The 21792-nt window shown below is 53.8% G+C and overlaps 1 protein-coding gene across 1 annotated transcript in view; it reads right to left on the bottom strand.

The window, feature by feature from the left end:
• lars2 (leucyl-tRNA synthetase 2, mitochondrial) overlaps positions 1-21792 on the bottom strand; it is a 123212-nt gene that overhangs the window by 74420 nt on the left and 27000 nt on the right. Inside the window, exons 8-9 of the mRNA XM_070880318.1 lie at positions 12023-12130; positions 7614-7773 (exon numbers count right to left, since the gene is read on the bottom strand). Of these exons, the coding sequence (XP_070736419.1) occupies positions 7614-7773; positions 12023-12130 (268 nt within the window). The remainder of the gene's footprint in view (positions 1-7613; positions 7774-12022; positions 12131-21792) is intronic.

The raw sequence follows: 21792 nt of genomic DNA, 5'->3' as shown, positions 1-21792 counted from the left end.
GAATTCCCCATTGGATTTATAAGTGACTATCTTATATTGATGGCCTCGAGTTTTGTTCTTCTCCACAAGTGGAAACATTCTCTCTGTATCCACTCTATCAAAACCTTTCATAATTTTAAAGCCTTCTATTAGGTCATCCCTCAGCCTTGACTTTTCAAGAGAAAAGAGACCCAGGCGAGATCGGTAAATTCAGCAGAGCCTCTCTAGTCTAGTATAACATGGCGGCAAGCCAACTGTGATCATTTACTCACTGAACTTTTCTTTTCAATAAACAGCCTTGCTTGTATTTCTAACGAAACCTTCATGCTTTCGATTATCAGCATGAGCGGCACATTCATGGTTATAACAGTTTAAATGTACCCACAGTCAAGGCCGTTGACTTTCGGGGGAAAACGGACGGAAATGCGCAAAAGAACATCCATGTAATCAATCTTTTTAAAAATGTATTTATTAATTCACGGGATGTGGGCGTTGCTGGCAATGACAGCATTTATGACCCTCGAGAAGGTGGTGGTGAGCTGCCGTGCAGTGAATTCTGTTGTAGCGGTTAGGTACAACCGAGTGTCTCGCTGGGCCATTTCAGAGGGCAGTCAAGAGTCTGTGGGTCTGGGTCTGGAGTCATTGCTGTGGGTCTGGAGTCACATACCGGCCAGACCGGGTAAGGGCGGCAGATTACCTTCCCTGAAGGGCCTGAGTGAACCAGACATCATCACTATAGGCGGAACCTCGAAACGAGGATGATTTCCTTCCAGGCCAAAAGGGGATGAGTTCACAGGTGTTTCAATGAAGGACCTAATATTCCGGATCCTGAACTACATCCTGAAGGGTGGAAGATGTCAGTGGGTGCACATCAGCCACCACACGGGCTTGACAGAGCGAGGTCTTGGTCCAGTGGCAAGGGTTAACCAGGACGACTGGAGACCAGCTCTGCTGCATGGACCTAGTGCGCTCACATATCGCAGTGTGGGCTTGGCCCGTGCTGCCCCTGGGCCCTCGCCTCTTCTGGGTCGCAGATTCACGTCTCTCCTGGGCCCCGGTCACTTCCCTCTACGGACTCTTGCCGCTCCTTCGCCCCTCCTGCTGTACCTGCCCGCACTGTAATCAGCGACCTGACTTCACAGCCGTCGCCCTCCTGCAGCAGCACGTGCTGCTCCCTGCAGTGGTATACCACCGCACGCTGCTCCCTCCAATGACCCCGGCCTGCTGATGGTCTTACAGGCCGGACCACGCCGATTTCGGTTCGGGCCGCCGCACGCTGCTTCCTCCAATGACAATCCGGTAGTTGGACATGCTGCGCGCGCCAAATTCGAATTATACATCGTGGAAAGTTTGGCAAAATATTTCTGCCGCATTTCTGGTCTAGAAAACCCGGTATAACCCTGGCAATACGCCAGAAAACAGGCTTGGGGAAAATTTAACCCATGGTCACCATTACTGATACTAGCTTTTTTTATTCGAGATTTATTTAACTGAATTTAAATTCCCCAGCTGCCGTAGACGGGATCTCCAGATCATTAGTCCAGGATTCTGGGTTACTGGTCGAGTAACATAATCGCTAGGCTCCCGTACTCCCAATATCGCAATCAAATTTGTAGGTGAGCCATACTGTAATCAAATTTGCCTTGCTCAGTCACGTTAAGTCAGTGGCCCTGACCATAAGGAGTAGCAGCTCCTTTGTATATTTATCTGCAAAGCCCCTGGTTTACCAGTGGAAGCAAAATGCAAGAAATCACGTCATTGGAACCCAGCAAAACACCAGTAAAGATCCTGCATTCCAATGCAAGGGAAACCAACCAAACACTAAACCAAGTGAGAGAATCATAGAAATTCACGGCACAGAAGGAGGCCATTTGGCCTCATTGATCACCAGCCGACCAAGAGCTATCCAGCCTACTCCCACTTTCCAACTCTTGGTCCGTAGCCCTGTAGGTTACAGCACTTCAGGTGCCTATCCGGGGACTTCAGCACAAAAAAAACCCATTCCAACTGCAGGCGCTTCCTGATGGAGACAGAAAGTCTTGACACAACAATTTTCTCCAGTTCGATACTTAAAATAAAACGCGGACATTTTTTTACAAAAAAATATGACACTCCCAGTGCAGTGCTGAGGGAGCGCCACACTGTCGGAGGGGCAGTACTGAGGGAGCGCCACACTGTTGGAGGGGCAGTACTGAGGGAGTGCTGCACTGTCGGAGGGGCAGTGCTGAGGGAGTGCTGCACCATCGGAGGGGCAGTACTGAGGGAGCGCCGCACTGTCAGAGGGGCAGTACTGAGGGAGCGCTGCACTGTCAGAGGGGCAGTGCTGAGGGAGCGCTGCACTGTCAGAGGGGCAGTGCTGAGGGAGCGCTGCACTGTCGGAGGGGCAGTACTGAGGGAGCGCTGCACTGTCGGAGGGGCAGTGCTGAGGGAGCACTGCACTGTCGGAGCTGCCATCTTTCAGATGAGACTTTAAACCGAGGCCCCCTCTGATCTCTCAGGTGAATGCAAAAGATCCCTCGGCACTATTTCGAAGAAGAGCAGGAGGAGTTATCCCCAGTGTCCTGGGGCCAATATTTATTCCTCAATCAACATAACAAAAAAACAGATTATCTGGGTCATTATCACATTGCTGTTTGTAGGAGCTTGCTGTGCGCAAATTGGCTGCCGCGTTTCCCACATTACAACAGTGACTGCACTCCAAAAGAACTCAATTGGCTGTAAAGTGCTTTGAGATGTCCGGTGGTAGTGAAAGGCACTATATAAATGCAAGTCTGTCTTTCTTTAAATGCCTCTACCACCCTTTCAGGCAGTGAGTTCCAATCTCCGGGTGAAAAATGTTCCCAACTCCCCTTGAACCTTTCTATAAATTACTTTAAAGGGGGCATGTGCTATGAGGAGGGATTAGTTTGTTTGTCGATGAGTGAGCTAAGGTGTTTTACAGGATCACGGCGCGAGAGGCGCTGCTGTACATCCAGAATGTTTACGGGAAAGATGCACTTTTTCCCTAACGAGCAAATGTTTTGCCAGGATATTTTAGTGTGGGGCTAGTGGTGATTCACGGAAGGGAGATAGTGCACAAAATAACCCAATCACAACAGGAAAACCTTTCGAGGGGCAACAGAGCTAACAGGATGTGGTCTCCCCACTGAGGTTACATTTTGTCTGACTGAATAATGTTGCTGGCCCTGGAAAATGCAGGGAGCTCAGCTGGGTACGAGAAAATCACTCCATCACCACCCGTGCCATCTGCTAATAGGGAAGGACATTCCAACTGCAGGCACTTCCTGATGGAGACAGAAAGTTTTGTTGACAACAATTTCCTCCAGTTCGATACATTTTTTTTTTTAAAAAGCGCACATTTTTTGACAATTAAATCCTGTTGCAGGAAAATTGCGGCAATTGGAATTTCCTGCTCAAACATCACACCTCCCAAACATGACCTCCCCAGTGAGCGCTGGCCAGTATCGTGTATCAGCAGCATCACTCTGCAGTGTCCCAAGCAAAAATGGACTCAATGCGAAACAACCTTTCGCCTACAAATTCAGGATATAATGAGAGAACAATGGAATTCTCCGCAAACTTGAGGCCATCAAAAACCCGGCTACCCCGTGTCCAAACTCGCACCAAGTCCCACTCACCCATCACCCCCTGTGCTCGCTGCCCCGTGTCCTAACTCGCACCAAGTCCCGCTCACCCATCGCCCCCTGTGCTCGCTGCCCCATGTCCTAGCTCGCACCAAGTCCCACTCACCCATCACTCCCCTGTGCTCGCTGCCCCATGTCCTAACTCGCACCAAGTCCCACTCACCCATCGCCCCCTGTGCTCGCTGACCCGTGTCCTAACTTGCCCCAAGTCCCGCTCACCCATCACCCCGTGCTCGCTGCCTCGTGTCCTAACTCGCACCAAGTCCCACTCACCCATCACCCCGTGCTCGCTGCCTCGTGTCCTAACTCGCACCGAGTCCCGCTCACCCATCACCCCGTGCTCACTGCCCCGTGTCCTAACTCGCACCGAGTCCCGTTCACCCATCACCCCCTGTGCTCGCTGCCCCATGTCCTAACTCGCACCGAGTCCCGCTCACCCATCACCCCCTGTGCTCGCTGCCCCGTGTCCTAACTCGCACCGAGTCCCGCTCACCCATCACCCCCTGTGCTCGCTGCCCCGTGTCCTAACTCGCACCGAGTCCCGCTCACCCATCACCCCCTGTGCTCCCTGCCCCGTGTCCTAACTCGCACCGAGTCCCGCTCACCCATCACCCCCTGTGCTCACTGCCCCGTGTCCTAACTCGCACTGAGTCCCGCTCACCCATCACCCCCTGTGCTCACTGCCCCGCGTCCTAACTCACACCGAGTCCCACTCGCCCATCACCCCCTGTGCTCGCTCACCTACATTGGCTCCCGGTTAAGCAATGCCTCGATTTTAAAATTCTCATCCATGTTTTCAAATCCCTCCATGGCCCTCGCCCCTCCCTATCTCTGTAATCTCCTCCAGCCCCACAACTCCTCGAGATGTCTGCGCTCCTCTAATTCTGCCCTCCTGAGCATCCCTGATTATAATCGCTCCACCATCGGTGACTGTGCCTTCTGTTGCCTGGGCCCCAAGCTCTGAAACTCCCTCCTTAAACAGAGCATCACTCTGCGGTGTCCCAAGCAAAAATGGACTCAATGCGAAGCAACCTTTCGCCTACAAATTCAGGATATAATGAGAGAACAATGGAATTCTCCGCAAACATGAGGCCATCAAAAACCCGGCTACCCCGTGTCCAAACTCGCACCAAGTCCCACTCACCCATCACCCCCTGTGCTCGCTGCCCCATGTCCTAACTCGCACCGAGTACCCCTCACCCATCACCCCCTGTGCTCGCTGCCCCGTGTCCTAACTCGCACCAAGTCCCGCTCACCCATCGCCCCCTGTGCTCGCTGCCCCATGTCCTAACTCGCACCAAGTCCCGCTCACCCATCACCCCCTGTGCTCGCTGCCCCATGTCCTAACTCGCACCGAGTACCCCTCACCCATCGCCCCCTGTGCTCGCTGCCCCATGTCCTAACTCACACCGAGTCCCACTCGCCCATCACCCCCTGTGCTCGCTCACCTACATTGGCTCCCGGTTAAGCAATGCCTCGATTTTAAAATTCTCATCCATGTTTTCAAATCCCTCCATGGCCCTCGCCCCTCCCTATCTCTGTAATCTCCTCCAGCCCCACAACTCCTCGAGATGTCTGCGCTCCTCTAATTCTGCCCTCCTGAGCATCCCTGATTATAATCGCTCCACCATCGGTGGCCGTGCCTTCTGTTGCCTGGGCCCCAAGCTCTGAAACTCCCTCCTTAAACCTCTCTGCCTCTCTTAAGAGGCTCCTTAAAACCTACCTCTTTGATCAAGCATCGGCCATAAGAAAACGGGCGGTCCGAGCTGTAGCGGCTGCAGCGAGGGAAGGAATGACCATCGCAGGTAACTGTGTTTGTTTTATCTTTAATTTTTTTTTTGTGATTATGTTGTGGTGGCGCGAGTTATTTATTGGGAATATTTTTGGTGTTTTATCTTGCCGAGTTTTTTCTTTCCCCAGACCTCTCTGAGCGCCCCTGGGCCGGCTGTTTAGCTCGGGATTTGCGCTTGCTCAGCCAGTCTAGTGCCCTGAGAGAGGTGTACAACGCCTCCCTTAGTGCCCCGCCCCACACTCAGGGCCCAGCTGCCCAATTTTGCTGAACTGTTCCCGGGCCCATAATATAACTTGCGCTAAAACAAGTGGGTTTCTTGGGAAACACGATTCCAAAGGCATTTAAAGGGGAATCGGTCCATGCGCCTGTGCACAAGCGTGCCAAACGCAACAAGTGTAAAACTTAATCGGTCCGCTTCCTCTGCTCATTGTCTCTGCACCATTTTAGCAGTTAGGGGAAATGCGATGAGCCTTCAGCATTTCCCTGGACAATAGCGAGCGAGCGGATACAGAAACCAGATAAAGGAAAGGAGACCTCCTGCGGCAAGGGGCTTACGTTATCCGAGTTACGCAATTCAATGAAGAGCAAACAATGAGATAAAATAAAACAACGCATTTCTGGCATATTTCAGCGAGGTCTTTATGACCTTGAAATGCAGCTTGTACAGTGACGCGAACAACCCTCTTGGCACCCCACCAACTACCACAAAACCTGAAGTGTGCGACCCGCATATTTGCTACCCATTGCACAATATTTATATCTGATCTACCCAAACACCCAAACCAAGCGAGAGCTGGACCTGTTCCTGGCTGGGGCGGGGAGCGCCTCTTAAGGGGAATTCGGGGTCACAGTGATCTCTTGATTCAGTGTCACACAGATGATGTTATTTATCTTGAGGTTACGGCGATGTATTCGTGCTCCCAGTCGTCCTGGTTAACCCTTGCCCCTGGACCAAGACCTCACTCTGTCAAGCCCGTGTGGTGGCTGGTGTGCAACGGTCACCCCACGTTAAAAAAATCCACGCACAGGCATCTTCCACCCTTCAGGATGTCGTTCGGGACCCGGAATATTAGGTCCTTCATTGAAACACCTGTGAACTCATCCCTTTTTGGCGTGGAAGCAAGTCATCCTCGTTTCGAGGGACTGCTTATGAATGATGAATGATCTCTTGGACTAGTTTCGGAGAGGAATTTTCCAGATTCCCCCCCCCCCCGCCAAATTGGCCAGGTTTTTTTTTTAAATCTAGTTTTTTTGCCTCTCCCAGGAGATCGCAGGGTTTCAGGTAAGGTGGAGAGAGTATATATTGTGATGCACAAGGTGATGCAATTGTGTGGGACTGGCTGGATGGACCAGAGGGTCACTGTTTGTAAATCTGAAAATCAGCTGAGAGCAAAAGTTATTTGCAGCTATTGTTGAAATGTTTGCGTTTCCCCATTCCGCCCCCCGCCCCGCCCCCACCACCCGCGGCCAATTTTCTCCGCTCCGCTTCGGAGAATAGCAACTCATTCTGGGGCACAGTTCCAGGGTCACCTGCAGCGCCCCAGACCTACTCTATTACAGAGCCAAATGGTACTTACAGCGCAGAAACAGGCCATTCGGCCCAACAGGGCCATGCTGGGGTTTATGCTCCACACCATCAACATATCCCTCGAGTCCTTTCTCCCTCATGTTTATACAGCTTCTCCTTCAATGCACCTGAACAAGTGTTTTGTGCAGGGCTACGGGGAAAGGGGAGGGAAGAGAATGGGTTGGGGGCGGGGCGGGGGGGGGGGGCGGCGGGGGGAAAGAGAGAGAACGGGCCGGTGGGGGGGGAGAAGAGAGAGAGAGAGAGAGAGAGAGAGAGAGAGAGAGAGAGAGAGAGAGAGAGAGAGAGAGAGAGAATGGGCGGGGGGGGGGGGGTGGGAGAGAAAACGAGAATGGGCGGGGGGGGGGCGGGGGCGGGGAAGAGAGAACGGGCCGGGGGGGGGGGAGGGAGAAGAGAACGGGCGGGGGAGGGGGAAGAACGGGCGGGGGTGGGGGGGACTGGCTGAGGTGCTCTTGCAGAGAGCCGGCACGGGCTCGACGGGCCGAATGGACTCCTTCCGTACTGTGACCGTTCTGTGATTGTAAAGTAGGGTCTGGTTGTCGAACCCCATGGTTGGATTGTTGGAATAATATTTTTTTTTTGGTTTTCTGTTAAGATTTCCAGAAATTCTCACCTGTGTCAGATACCAAACTCTTGTGAAGAATGTCTGTCAGGTGACTGCTGCCATGCAGCAATCTGTGACTAGGCAGGATGGAGACGTGCGATGCACCATAAACCGCTTCTGGGCTTGAGGCATAGGCAGGGAGCTTTTCACCAACGTGTCTTCCATCCACCTAGGGCACAACAGACATTCACATTGCCTGAATAACACAGCAGCTTCACCACTGCAGGCTATATCTAACACAAATGACATTAGCAAATCACATTAGGTTCACCAGACTGATCCCTGGGATGAGAGTGTTGTCCTATGAGGAGAGATTGAGTAGATTAGGCCGATACTCTCTGGAGTTTAGAAGAATGAGAGGTGATCTCATTGAAACATACCAGATTCTGAGGGGGATTGACAGGGTAGATGCAGGGAGGGTGTTTCCCCCCGGGCTGGAGAGTCTAGAACCAGGGGTCACAGTCTCAGGATAAAGGGTCGGCCATTTAGGACTGAGATGAGGAGGAATTTCTTCACTCAGAGGGTGGTGAATCTTTGGAATTCTCTGCCCCAGAGGGCTGTGGATGCTGAGTCGTTGAGTATATTCAAGGCTGAGATCGATAGATTTTTGGACTCGGGGAATCGAGGGATATGGGGATCGGGCGGGAAAGTGGAGTTGAGGTCGAAGATCAGCCATGACCTTATTGAATGGCGGAGCAGGCTCGAGGGGCCGAATGGCCGACTCCTGCTCCTAATTCTTATGATGAAATACTTCTGCATGCAGTGGGAGGAGAGGTTGTGAAGCGAGTGCGCTGCATAGGTCACTGTGACTGGATTTCCGAAGCTATTCAGTCAACAGGTAACAAAGCGGAGGCGGCTTAAAGGATATCAATACAGACTGTTACCCGAGAAGTGCCCAGTCATACCGCTACATTAGCTAAGAGCATTTACCTTGGAACAGACACAACCTTGTATTCTCAAAGTTTAAAATAAGTTTTTTTTGAAGCACAAATTAATAGAAAAGTGGAGGCGAGGGAAACTTTCACAAACCATGGTTGTTTAATCTTTCAAGAACACATTTCGATTTCAGTACCTTCATGTTTTCAGGCATGGGCTGCAATCTTTACTATCAAACGTCAGCCAAGCAATGTCTCTGAGTTTCGAGTACTTTATAAGAGTCACTCGCTCACGGGTGGGGACACCCTGCCCCTTGCTGAAGACTCTCTACCTGCCTATACTGACCACCCACTGCTCCGTCTAACCTGCCCCAGTGGCACTGTGTCCCTTATCACCAAACCACACGGTCTGTCTCCCTACTCCTGTGGTACCTACCCCTCCTCCAAGCACCGCATCTCATTCCAATCCTTTCACCTCTCCGTTAAAATGTCGCCTCCCGAGCAGCATCCCCCCCCAGCCCCGAGTTTCTCCCCGAAATAACCTCCCTCAGCCTCTGCGTTGAGCGACTCCATCTCCATCAATGCTCCCCTTACCCTCGGAATTCACGGCCCATGACCTCTGCCTCGGTATAAACTCTCTTACCCCTCTCAGACAGTCCCCCGGAATTGAGGATGACTTGCTTCCACACTAAAATGAGTTCTAAGGTGACTGATGCCAGGTCCCGAACTTCATGTTAAAGGGTGGACGATGCCTGTGTGTGAGTTCTTTTAACGTGGGGTGGCCGTTGCACACCAGCCACCACATGGACTTAACAGAGCGAGGTCTTGGTCCAGTGGCAAGGGTTATCCAAGACGACTGGAGACCAGCTCTGCTGCATGAGCCTAGCACACACACACATATTCCTGCTGACCCATACTCATGGCCACTACCCCCCACCTCAGCATCTCCTCTGCTCCCGCGGTCTCGATCGCTGACCAGGCTGCGCGCGTCCTCTTGCTCGTGCCCCTCCTCCCCCGCCCCCGGGCTACCCAACGTTCCCGTTTAGCCGCGCGGCCGATCTGCGGGACCCGCGCAGCCATCTCCACGGCGTTCTAATGTCACAAACCGCGCACGTACGGTAATTTGAGTGAGTCGCGAGGTCCATTAAAAAAATAATGACGGGAAATACTGCCCCCCCTACCCCGTTCGAACTCCACGACAAACGAAAAGTAGCACTGGAGCTTTAGCTCTTCCTGGTTGGTTAGCAAACAGCGTTGAACACCATGGGCAGGGCTTTTCACGTCTGTGCCAGACAAAACTTATCTGCATGTTGTGATAATGTTTTAATGATGCTTCTGTTTAACGGTTATATGATAAAATTAACTCAAATGTCATGGTAAAAGCTGAGCAGCAAAACATCAAAACATCATGGTAAATTGAGCCAATATTATGTGAACCATTTTTAAGTGCTGAAACAGCTTTGTTGGAGCCAGGGTAGTCAAGGCCAGAATATTAATTCCTAAGGTCTGCACCATGCAACATTTTCTTATCTTAATTTTGCAAAGCCAAGCTCAGTAATGAAGCTGCGGCTGTTTAAGCCTCACAGTACATCTCATTCTAAGGCTTAGACAGCTGCAGCTCACAGCATTTGAAAGGGAGGAAAAGGTATAAGAGAAGCAGCTATTGAACCCTGAAGGCAGTGCAAACAGAGGAAGACTGGAGGGGACCTAGAGTCAACAGAACACAGCGAGAGACAGCGCCACAGTCACGCAGTGGGCTTCCGTTGAGGGTTCGAGGAACAGACTGTCGACTATCGCCTTGTTAAGTAATATTTCTTTGTACTGCAAGTAAACCATTTAATAAAATCTGTTGTACTTATTTACAATATACATGGTCTATTGTGGTCACGGACAGGTCTCTTCTGATAGATTTTACTGCCAGGCAGCGACTGCACTGCATAGGTCACTGTGACTAGATTTCCAAAGCTATTCAGTCAACAGGTCATCATCATCATCATAGGCAGTCCCTCGGAATCGAGGAAGACTTGTTTCCATTTCTAACAGGAGTTCTCAGGTGACTGAACAGTCCAATATGAGAACCACAGACTTTGTCACAGGTGGGACAGACAGTGGTTGAAGGAAAGGGTGGGTGGGACTGGTTTGCCGCACGCTCCTTCCGCTGCCTGCGCTTGGTTTCTGCATGCTCTCGGCGACGAGACTCGAGGTGCTCAGCACCCTCCCAGATGCACTTCCTCCACTTAGGGCAGTTTTTGGCCAGGTGTCAGTGGGGATGTTGCATTTTTATCAGGGAGGCTTTGAGGGTGTCCTTGTAACGTTTCCTCTGCCCACCTGGGGCTCGCTTGCCGTGAAGGAGTTCCGAGTAGAGCGCTTGCTTTGGGAGTCTCGTGTCTGGCATGTGAACAATGTGGCCCTGCCCAGGGAGCTGATCGAGTGTGGTCAGTGCTTCGATGCTGGGGATGCTGGCCTGGTCGAGGACGCTAGGTCTTGTAGGATCAACAGGTAACAAAGCAGAGGCAGTTTAAAGGGTATCAATACACAGATTGTTACCTGAGAAGTGCCCACTCACACTGCTCCATTAACTGAGAAGGTTTACCTTGGGCCTGTATTCTCAAGGTTTAAAAAATTTTTTTTTTTGAAGCACAAATGAATAAAAAGTGGAGGCGAGGGAAATTTTCACAAAACCATGGTAGTTTAATCGTTTAACAACATATTTTGATTCCAGTACTTCCATGTTTTCATGCATGGGCTGAAATCTTTACTAACAAACATCAGCCAAGCAAGGACAGAATGCCCTCGAGTTGCTAGTATTTTACAAGAGTCACTCGCTCACCTTGCCCCTGATTGAAGACTCTCTACCCTAACAAAATCGCTGGAGAAATATCACCAACGATGTCTCCGCAATATCCTGCAAATCCCCTGGGGGACAGATGCACCAACGTCCGTGTTCGTGACCAGGCCAACATCCCCAGCATGGAAGCACTGACCACACTCGACCAGCTCCGCTGGGCGGGCCACATTGTCCACATGCCAGACACAAGACTCCCAAAGCAAGCGCTCTACTCGGAACTCCTCCACGGCAAGCGAGCCCCAGGTGGGCAGAGGAAACGTTACAAGGACACCCTCAAAGCCTCCCTGATAAAGTGCAACATCTCCACCGACACCTGGGAGTCCCTGGCCAAAGACTGCCCTAAGTGGAGGAAGTGCATCCGGGAGGGCGCTGAGCACCTCGAGTCTCGTCGCCGAGAGCATGCAGAAACCAAGCGCAGGCAGCGGAAGGAGCGTGCGGCAAACCAGTCCCACCCTCCCCTTCCCTCAACTACTGTCTGTCCCATCTGTGACAGGGACTGTAATTCCCGTATTGGACTGTTCAGCCACCTGAGAACTCACTTTTAAAGTGGAAGGAAGTCTTCCTCGATTCCGAGGGACTGCCTATGATGATGATGATGATGATGAATACTTGCCACCCACTGCTCTCTCTAAACTGTAGGAAGTTTCAGACCGATGAGCATGGAAATGGCAGCCTGAATCTCCGAAACCCTTTACCTTCAAATCAAAGTCGAAGTAGCTTCCCGTGCAGACCCCAATCCAGTTTGCTTGCATTTCTTTGACACCGTACCAGTCAGGGAGGTCTTCCAGGGCATCAAGCAAGGACTGAAAAACAGAAACACTGTAGAATTAAAAAGTTAATCATACATGTCGATACAATTGGGGTATTTGGAGCATAGCGGTGATGTTACTGGACCAGTAATCCCGAGGCCCAGGACTAATGATCCGGAGACACAAGTTCAAATCCCACCACGGCAGCTGGGGAATTTAAATTCAGGTTAATTAAATAAATCTGGAATTAAAAAGCCAGTGTCAGTAATGGTGATCATGGAACTACCGGATTGTCGTAAAAACCCAACTGGTTAACTGATGTTCTTTAGGGAAGGAAATCTGCCACCCTTACCCAGTCTGGCCGATGTGTGACTCCAGACCCACAGCAACGTGGTTGACTCTTAACTGCCCTCTGAAATGACCCAGCGAGATACTCTGTTGTATCAAACCGCTACAAAGAAGTACACCTTCACCCCATGGACTGCAGTGGCTCACCACCTTCTCGAGGCCAATTTGGGATGGGCAATAAATGCCAGCCTAACATAAATGCTCACATCTCGTGAACGAATAAACAATTTTTTTTTTAAAATTGGAAAGTCTTCAACCTAGCATCAATCGCAGCGTAAAACGTGTTCACTGCCCGCAGGATGTTCAGGGTCATAAAGCATTTCAGAACTGTGACTTAAATAACTACCTCAGCCCTGCTGATTGTCTTGGCTAAATGTCAGTAAGCATGCAGGAAAAACGACTAACTGGGAACCAGCAACCCACGCACAAGACAAAAATCAAATTGCTCAATTTGTATTCGAAGCTGCAAAACTGAAGCCAGCAATGGCCAGAGCATGAATCATTCCAAATCATTTAATTCCCGCTGTCCAATTTCTTTTAGCGACCAACCAGCTACATGAATGTTTCAACGACTGTGGAGGTAACTTGAAGATAACCAAGACTGCCTGCTTTCACCTCCGTAACATCGCCCGTCTCCGCCCCTGCCTCAGCTCATCCGCTGCGGAAGCCTTCATCCGTGCCTTTGTTACCTCTAGACTTGACTATTCCAACGCACTCCTGGCTGGCCTCCCACATTCTACCCTACGTAAGCTAGAGGTGATCCAAAACTTGGCTGCCCGTGTCCTAACTCGCACCAAGTCCTGCTCACCCATCACCCCCTGTGCTCGCTGACCTACATTGGCTCCCAGTTAAGCAATGCCTCGATTTCAAAATTCTCATCCTGGTTTACAAATCCCTCCATGGCCCTCACCCCTGCCTATCTCTGTAATCTCCTCCAGCCCCACAACCCCCACCCCCCTCCGCCTCCTCCAAGATGTCTGTACTCCTCTAATTCTGCCCTCTTGAGCATCTCTGATTATAATCGCTCCACCATCGGTGGCCGTGCCTTCTGTTGCCTGGGCCCCAAGCTCTGGAACTCCCTCCCTAAACTTCTCCGCCTCTCTACCTCTCCTCCTCTCTACCTCTCTCTCCTCCTTCAAGACGCTCCTTAAAACCTGCCTCTTTTCACCAGCGCTAATTTCTACTTATGCGGCTCGGTGTCAAATTTGTATCTCATAATACTCCTGTGAAGCGCCTTGGGACACTTCACTACGTTAAAGGCGCTATATAAATACAAGTTGTTGTAGTTGTAGTAGTTGCTTGATATAAACCATGGGGGGGGGGGGGGGGGGGGGCTGAAAGATGACCATAGTAACGGGGCACCTGAAACAAGACAACCTGGAATAATGGCATCACCGCTGGTGGCTGGGGCAACACTGTCAATAAGGTGGGAATTTTCACACACATCCCGCGAGGATAATTCTAGTTATAGGCACCTAAACCTCAGGGACACTTTGCAACCTGAAAGGGAATCTTACTAAAAGCTGGCAAAACACATTTAATGACATTGAGGGGAAAAATTAAAAGCCATTGACGGTCAAATGGTGCTGAGGCAAATTCTCTCCCTCCCTCTCCCCCATCCCATTGTTCTTCAGGCAGAGAAGAGGCATTAAAAGCAGAAATCTGAACCAGAGTACGCATGTAACTCCCATCCATGTTGGAAAATGTTATTAAAATGTGGTAGACACATGGAGAATAGGACTACTATAACCTCACCTCAGCTAACTGCAAGGGTTAAGTTACAAGGAGAGATTACACAGACTAGGGTTGCATTTCCTGGAATTTAAAAAGGTTAAGGGGCGATCTGATGGAAGTTTTCAGGATATTACAGGGAACAGAGAGAGTAGACAGAGAGACACTATTCCCGCTGGTTGGGGAGTCTGGGACTAGGGGCAGAGTCTAAACATTAGAGCCAGACCTTTCAGGAGTGAAATTAGGAAACACTTCTACACACACAGGGTGGGAGAGGTTTGGAACTCTCTTCCGCAAACGGCAATCGATGCTGGGGTCAATTGTTCATTTTAAATCGGAGGTGGATAGATTTTTGTTATCCCAAGGCATTAAGGGATTTGGGCCAAAGGCGGGTCGATGGAGTGAGGTCGCAGATCAGCCAGATCTCATTGAATGGTGGAACAGGCTCGAGGGGCTGAATGGCCTCCTCCTGTTTCTATAGCTGATCACTCTGCTAAAGTGGTAAACTGATCTCCCTCACTGCCCCCCGCCTGACACCCACCAACAAGAAGCCAAATGAAAAGGAGAGGGAGAAGATTTAGAGTCGGGGGCCAGAACAAACACACGAACAACTCCAACAAAGCAGCAAGTTATTTTGTTTCCTCAACTCTCCAGAAGTGGAAAGTTACTTTGAGAAAGACGTCCTAGCCCGAATCTACATGTAAACACTTGCTCGAGATCCAACGCAACATGGCAGTCCTCCAATTGACTGGAAGTGAAGTCTGAAGGTTTCCAGCCCCCTTTGGCATACTGCAGATCCTCTATTCTATTGTAATTCAGGTGTTTTCTGTCATGTGACATCTACAATAATTGAGTTTGTATACACCTGTAAAAAATATAGACCTGTATTCCAGAGACGGCATAACAAAATGACCTTACTAACCTCAACTTCACGCTGGGACGCCAATTATAGCTTTCCTTCCATTAGTAGCATGAATTGAGACCGATGAGCCTGTTACAATCTTTCTGCTTCCAGAAAGTGCTCTTCAAAGTGATACAGGATGATTGTAGATGTTTACAGCACAGAAGGAGGCCATTTCGGCCCATCATGTCCGCGCCTACCGACAAAGAGCCATCCAGCCTAATCCCACTTTCCAGCTCTCGGTCCGTAGCCCTGTAGGTTACGGCACTTCAGGTGCACATCCAGGTACTTTTTAAAATGTGGTGAGGGTTTCTGCCTCTATCACCCTTTCAGGCAGTGAGTCCCAGACCCCCACCAACCTCTGGGTGAAAAACATTCTCCTCATCTCCCCTCTAAACCTTCTCCCAATTACTTTAAATCTATGCCCCCTGGTTGTTGACCCCTCTGCTTAGGGAAATAGGCCCTTCCTATCCATTCTATCCAGGCCCCTCATAATTTTATACACCTCAATTAAATCTCTCCAAATCTGTTCCAAAGAAAACAACCCCAGCCTACCCAATCTTTCCTCATCGCTAAAATTCTCCGATCCTGGCAACATCCTGGTAAATCTCGTCTGTACACTCTCCAGTGTAATCACATCTTTCCTGTAATGCGGTGACCAGAACTGCACGCAGTACTCCAGCTGTGGCCTAACTAGTGTTTTATACAGTTCAAGCATAACCTTCCTGCTCTTGTATTCTGTGCCTCGGCTAATAAAGGCAAGCATTCCGTATGCCTTCTTAATCACCTTATCCACCTTGCCTGCTACCTTCAGGGATCTGTGGATACCTACTTCAAGGTCCGTCAGTTCCTCTACACTTCGCAGTATCTCCCATTTATTGTGTATTCCCCTGCCTTGTTAGCCCTCCCCAAATGCATTATCTCACAAAAAGCAAGGGACCCAGCACTGAGCCCTTCGGAACCCCACTGGAAACATCCTTCCAGTCACAAAAACACATCAACCATTACTCTTTGCTTCCTGCCTCTGAGCCAATTTTGGCTCCAACTTGCCACTTTTCCCGGGATCCCATGGGCTTTTACATTTCTGACCAGTCTGCCATGTGGGACCTTAACAAAAGCTTTGCTAAAATCCATGTACACTACATCGTACGCACTGCCCTCATCGACCCTCCTTTTTACTTCCCCCAAAAATTCAATCAAGTCAGTAAGTCACGACTTTCCCTTATCATCACAGGCAGCCCCTCAAAGCGAGGATGACTTGCTTCCACGCCAAAAAAGGGATGCGTTCACAGGTGTTTCAATGAAGGACCTGATATTCCAGATCCCGAACTACATCCTGAAGGGTGGAAGATGCCTGTGCGTGGATTTTTTTAACGTGGGGTGACCGTTGCACACCAGCCACCACACGGGCGTGACAGAGCGAGGTCTTGGTCCAGTGGCAAGGGTTAACCAGGACGACTGGAGACCAGCTCTGCTGCACGGACCGAGTGCGCTCACATATCGCAGTGTGGGCTGGGCCCATGCTGCCCCTGGGCCCTCGCCTCTTCTGGGCCCCGATCACGTCCCTCTACAATCTCTCGCCGCTCCTTCGCCCCGACCTCGCCGCTCCCGCTGTACCTGCCCACGCTCCAATCACCAACCTGGACCTTGATGACGTCACTCTTCACTGCCGCCCCCCTCCTGCACCAGCTCGCGGTGTACCTTGCCGTGGTACACCGCCACGCTGCCCATGGCCGGCGCTTGCCGCTCCTTTTATGGCCGCAACCTGCTGCTGATGGTTTCCTCGCAGGTCGGAGCAGCCACGCTGTGTTTAAAGAGTCAGTGAGACACAGAGGATTAACAAATCCACGCTGACTGCCCTTGATTAATCCGTGTCTTTCTAAATGAAGACTTACACCGTTCCTCAGAATTTTTTCCAATAATTTTCCCACCACCGAGGTTAGGCTGACTGGCCTGCAATTACTCGGTCTATCCCTTTCTCCCTTTTTAAACAAAGGTACAACATTCACAGTCCTCAAGTCCTCTGGCACCACACCTGTAGCCAGAGTGGATTGGAAAATGATGGTCAGAGCTTCTGCAATTTCCTCCCTTGCTTCTCTCACCAGCCTGGGATACATTTCATCTGGGCCTGGCGATTTATCTACTTTCAGGGATGCCAAGCCCCTTAATGTTTCCTCTTCACTATATTTATCTCAGCTCAGATTTCACATTCCTCCTCCTCAACTACAATGTCTGCATCGCCCCTCTCTCTTCTGTGAAAACAGATGCAAAGTATTCATTAAGAACCATGCCTTCCACCTCCACACACAGATTACCTTTTTGGTCGCTAATAGGTCCAACTTTTTCTTTAGTTAGCCTCTTTGCTCCTTATGTATTCATAAAAACATCTTTGGGTTTTACATGATTTTAATTGCTAATATTTTTCATGCCCTGTCTTTGCTTTCCTAATTTTCCTTTTTAATTTCCCGCTGCACTTTCTGCACTCCGCTAGGCTCTCTGCATTATTGAGTTTCTGGAGCAAGGAGAGAGCCTGCATGGCCAGACCCCACGCCTCTGTCTCCAGCCTGCGCGCAATGAATTACAATAACAATTTGGTTTAACAATACAGTACCCTTTGAAGCAGACGGTCCAGTCACGCTTCCTTAGATGCTGATCACAAATGAAATCAGACCAATTCATCGACACCCATCAGATTGAGCACTGGCAGTGTGGGTGCAGTAATTGGCCCACGAGGCTGCACTCCAAGCAGCTGCCAACTTGTGCTGCTAAATTACCCATCACACACTAACAGCAGACGCTGTACCTGCTGACAACCAGCACAGCATTTCAAATACAAAAACACCCTCCATCTGAAACTCTTTTGAGTAATGCTGTGCTGGTTCTCAACAGGTTCAGCATCACCGGTTAGTGCGTGACAAGCTATTTAGCAGCACAAGTTGACAGCTGACTCAGGTCCAGCTTTGAATGATAATTACTTCATTCGTAACATTCCATATGTTACTTTAATTATTGCCTACAAATCCCGCATTTAAAATTCATGGCATCAGATTTTCATATGGTATTCGACATGAGCTACATTTCTTCAATCTAGTATACTGCATCACTGCTCACAGTGCAGCCGTGGCCCAGTGGGCAGCACAAGAGAGGAGAGCGGGGGGAAGAGGAGAGAGGAGAGAGGAGAGCGGGGGGAAGAGGAGAGAGGAGGGAGAGGAGAGAGGAGAGAGGAGAGCGGGGGGAGAGGAGAGAGGAGAGAGAGGAGAGAGAGGAGAGAGGAGAGCGGGGGGAGAGGAGAGAGAGGGGAGAGGAGAGAGAGGAGAGAGGAGAGCGGGGGGAGAGGAGAGAGGAGGGAGAGGAGAGAGGAGAGAGGAGAGCGGGGGGAGAGGAGAGAGGAGAGAGAGGAGAGAGGAGAGCGGGGGGAGAGGAGAGAGGAGAGAGGAGAGAGGAGAGCGGGGGGGAAGAGGAGAGAGGAGAGAGAGGAGAGAGGAGAGCGGGGGGAGAGGAGAGAGAGGGGAGAGGAGAGAGAGGAGAGAGGAGAGCGGGGGGAGAGGAGAGAGGAGAGAGGAGAGAGGAGAGCGGGGGGAAGAGGAGAGAGGAGGGAGAGGAGAGAGGAGAGAGGAGAGCGGGGGGAGAGGAGAGAGGAGAGAGAGGAGAGAGGAGAGCGGGGGGAGAGGAGAGAGAGGGGAGAGGAGAGAGAGGAGAGAGGAGAGCGGGGGGAGAGGAGAGAGGAGAGAGGAGAGCGGGGGGAGAGGAGAGAGGAGAGAGGAGAGCGGGGGGAGAGGAGAGAGGAGAGAGGAGAGCGGGGGGAGAGGAGAGAGGAGAGAGGAGAGCGGGGGGAGAGGAGAGAGGAGAGAGGAGAGCGGGGGAGAGGAGCGAGGAGAGAGGAGAGCGGGGGGAGAGGAGCGAGGAGAGAGGGGGGAGAGGAGAGGAGGAGAGCGGGGGAGAGGAGCGAGGAGAGCGGGGGGAGAGGAGCGAGGAGAGGGGGGGAGAGGAGAGAGGAGAGCGGGGGGAGAGGAGAGAGGAGAGCGGGGGGAGAGAGAGAGGAGAGCGGGGGGAGAGGAGAGAGGAGAGCGGGGGGAGAGGAGAGAGGAGACCGGGGGAGAGGAGAGAGGAGAGCGGGGGGGAGAGGAGAGAGGAGAGCGGGGGGAGAGGAGAGAGGAGAGCGGGGGAGAGGAGAGAGGAGAGCGGGGGGAGAGGAGAGAGGAGAGCGGGGGGAGAGGAGAGAGGAGAGCGGGGAGAGGAGAGAGGAGAGCGGGGGGAGAGGAGAGAGGAGAGCGGGGGGAGAGGAGAGGGAGAGAGGAGAGCGGGGGGAAGAGGAGAGAGGAGGGAGAGGAGAGAGGAGAGAGGGAGAGCGGGGGGAGAGGAGAGAGGAGAGAGAGGAGAGAGGAGAGCGGGGGGAGAGGAGAGAGGAGAGCGGGGGGAGAGGAGAGAGGAGAGCGGGGGGAGAGGAGAGAGGAGAGAGGAGAGCGGGGGGAAGAGGAGAGAGGAGGAGGGAGAGAGAGAGAGGAGAGAGGAGAGCGGGGGGGAGAGGAGAGAGGAGAGCGGGGGGAGAGGAGAGAGGAGAGAGGAGAGCGGGGGGAAGAGGAGAGAGGAGGGAGAGGAGAGAGGAGAGAGGAGAGAGGAGAGCGGGGGGAGAGGAGAGAGGAGAGAGGAGAGCGGGGGGAAGAGGAGAGAGGAGGAGAGGAGAGAGGAGAGAGGAGAGAGGAGAGCGGGGGGAGAGGAGAGAGGAGAGAGGGAGAGAGGAGAGCGGGGGGAGAGGAGAGAGGAGAGAGAGGAGAGAGGAGAGGGAGAGGAGAGAGAGGAGAGAGGAGAGCGGGGGGAGAGGAGAGAGGAGAGAGGAGAGCGGGGGGAGTGTCGCGCGGCTCCTTCTTGGTGCGCGGTGCCGTGCTGCGCGCTTGCGTCTCGGCGGGAGAGGAGAGAGGAGAGAGAGGAGAGAGGAGAGCGGGGGGAGAGGGGAGAGGAGAGAGAGGAGAGAGGAGAGCGGGGGGAGAGGAGCGAGGAGAGAGGAGAGCGGGGGGAGAGGAGCGAGGAGAGAGGAGAGCGGGGGGAGAGGAGCGAGGAGAGAGGAGAGCGGGGGGAGAGGAGCGAGGAGAGAGGAGAGCGGGGGGAGAGGAGCGAGGAGAGAGGAGAGCGGGGGGAGAGGAGCGAGGAGAGAGGAGCGAGGAGAGAGGAGAGCGGGGGGAGAGGAGCGAGGAGAGAGGAGTGCGGGGGGAGAGGAGCGAGGAGAGAGGAGAGCGGGGGGAGAGGAGCGAGGAGAGAGGAGAGCGGGGGGAGAGGAGCGAGGAGAGAGGAGAGCGGGGGGAGAGGAGCGAGGAGAGAGGAGAGCGGGGGGAGAGGAGCGAGGAGAGAGGAGCGAGGAGAGAGGAGAGCGGGGGGAGAGGAGCGAGGAGAGAGGAGAGCGGGGGGAGAGGAGCGAGGAGAGAGGAGAGCGGGGGGAGAGGAGAGAGGAGAGAGGAGAGCGGGGGGAGAGGAGAGAGGAGAGCGGGGGGAGAGGAGAGAGGAGAGCGGGGGGAGAGGAGAGAGGAGAGCGGGGGGAGAGGAGAGAGGAGAGCGGGGGGAGAGGAGAGAGGAGAGCGGGGGGAGAGGAGAGAGGAGAGCGGGGGGAGAGGAGAGAGGAGAGCGGGGGGAGAGGAGAGAGGAGAGCGGGGGGAGAGGAGAGAGGAGAGCGGGGGGAGAGGAGAGAGGAGAGCGGGGGAGAGGAGAGAGGAGAGCGGGGGGAGAGGAGAGAGGAGAGCGGGGGGAGAGGAGAGAGGAGAGCGGGGGGAGAGGAGAGAGGAGAGCGGGGGGAGAGGAGAGAGGAGAGAGGAGAGAGGGGGGAGAGGAGAGAGGAGAGCGGAGGGAGAGGAGAGCGGGGGGAGAGGAGCGAGGAGAGCGGGGGGAGAGGAGAGAGGAGAGCGGGGGGGGGGAGCACAGGGGGGGGGGGAAGAGAGCGCGGGGGGGGGGGGGAGAGCGCGGGGGGGGGGGAGCGCGGGGGGGGGGGGGGAGAGCGCGGGGGGGGGGGAGAGCGCGGGGGGGGGGGGAGAGCGCGGGGGGGGGGGAGAGCGCGGGGGGGGGGAGAGCGCGGGGGGGGGGAGAGCGCGGGGGGGGGGGAGAGCGCGGGGGGGGGGGGAGAGCGCGGGGGGGGGGGGGAGAGCGCGGGGGGGGGGGAGAGCGGCGGGGGGGGGGAGAGCGCGGGGGGGGGGGGAGCGCGGGGGGGGGGAAGAGCGCGGGGGGGGGGGGAAGAGCGCGGGGGGGGGGGGGAGCGCGGGGGGGGGGGAGCGCGGGGGGGGGGGAGCGCGGGGGGGGGAGCGCGGGGGGGGGGAGCGCGGGGGGGGGGAGCGCGGGGGGGGGGGAGCGCGGGGGGGGGGGGAGCGCGGGGGGGGGGAGCGCGGGGGGGGGGAGCGGGGGGGGGGGCGCGGGGGGGGGGGGGGGAAGCGCGGGGGGGGGGGGGAGAGCGCGGGGGGAGAGAGCGCGGGGGGGGAAGAGAGCGCGGGGGGGGAAGAGAGCGCGGGGGGGGGAAGAGAGCGCGGGGGGGGGGAAGAGAGCGCGGGGGGAGGGGGGAAGAGAGCGCGGGGGGAGGGGGAAGAGAGCGCGGGGGGAGGGGGAAGAGAGCGCGGGGGGGGGGAAGAGAGCGCGGGGGGGGGGAAGAGAGCGCGGGGGGGGGGAAGAGAGCGCGGGGGGGGGGGAAGAGAGCGCGGGGGGGGGGAAGAGAGCGCGGGGGGGGGGAAGAGAGCGCGGGGGGGGGGGAAGAGAGCGCGGG

This window comes from Pristiophorus japonicus, chromosome 5 (genome assembly GCF_044704955.1).
Source record: "Pristiophorus japonicus isolate sPriJap1 chromosome 5, sPriJap1.hap1, whole genome shotgun sequence".
Classification (NCBI taxonomy): Eukaryota; Metazoa; Chordata; class Chondrichthyes; family Pristiophoridae; genus Pristiophorus; species Pristiophorus japonicus.
Note: the sequence above shows the minus strand (reverse complement) of the source record. Positions and strands in the feature narration are given on the sequence as shown.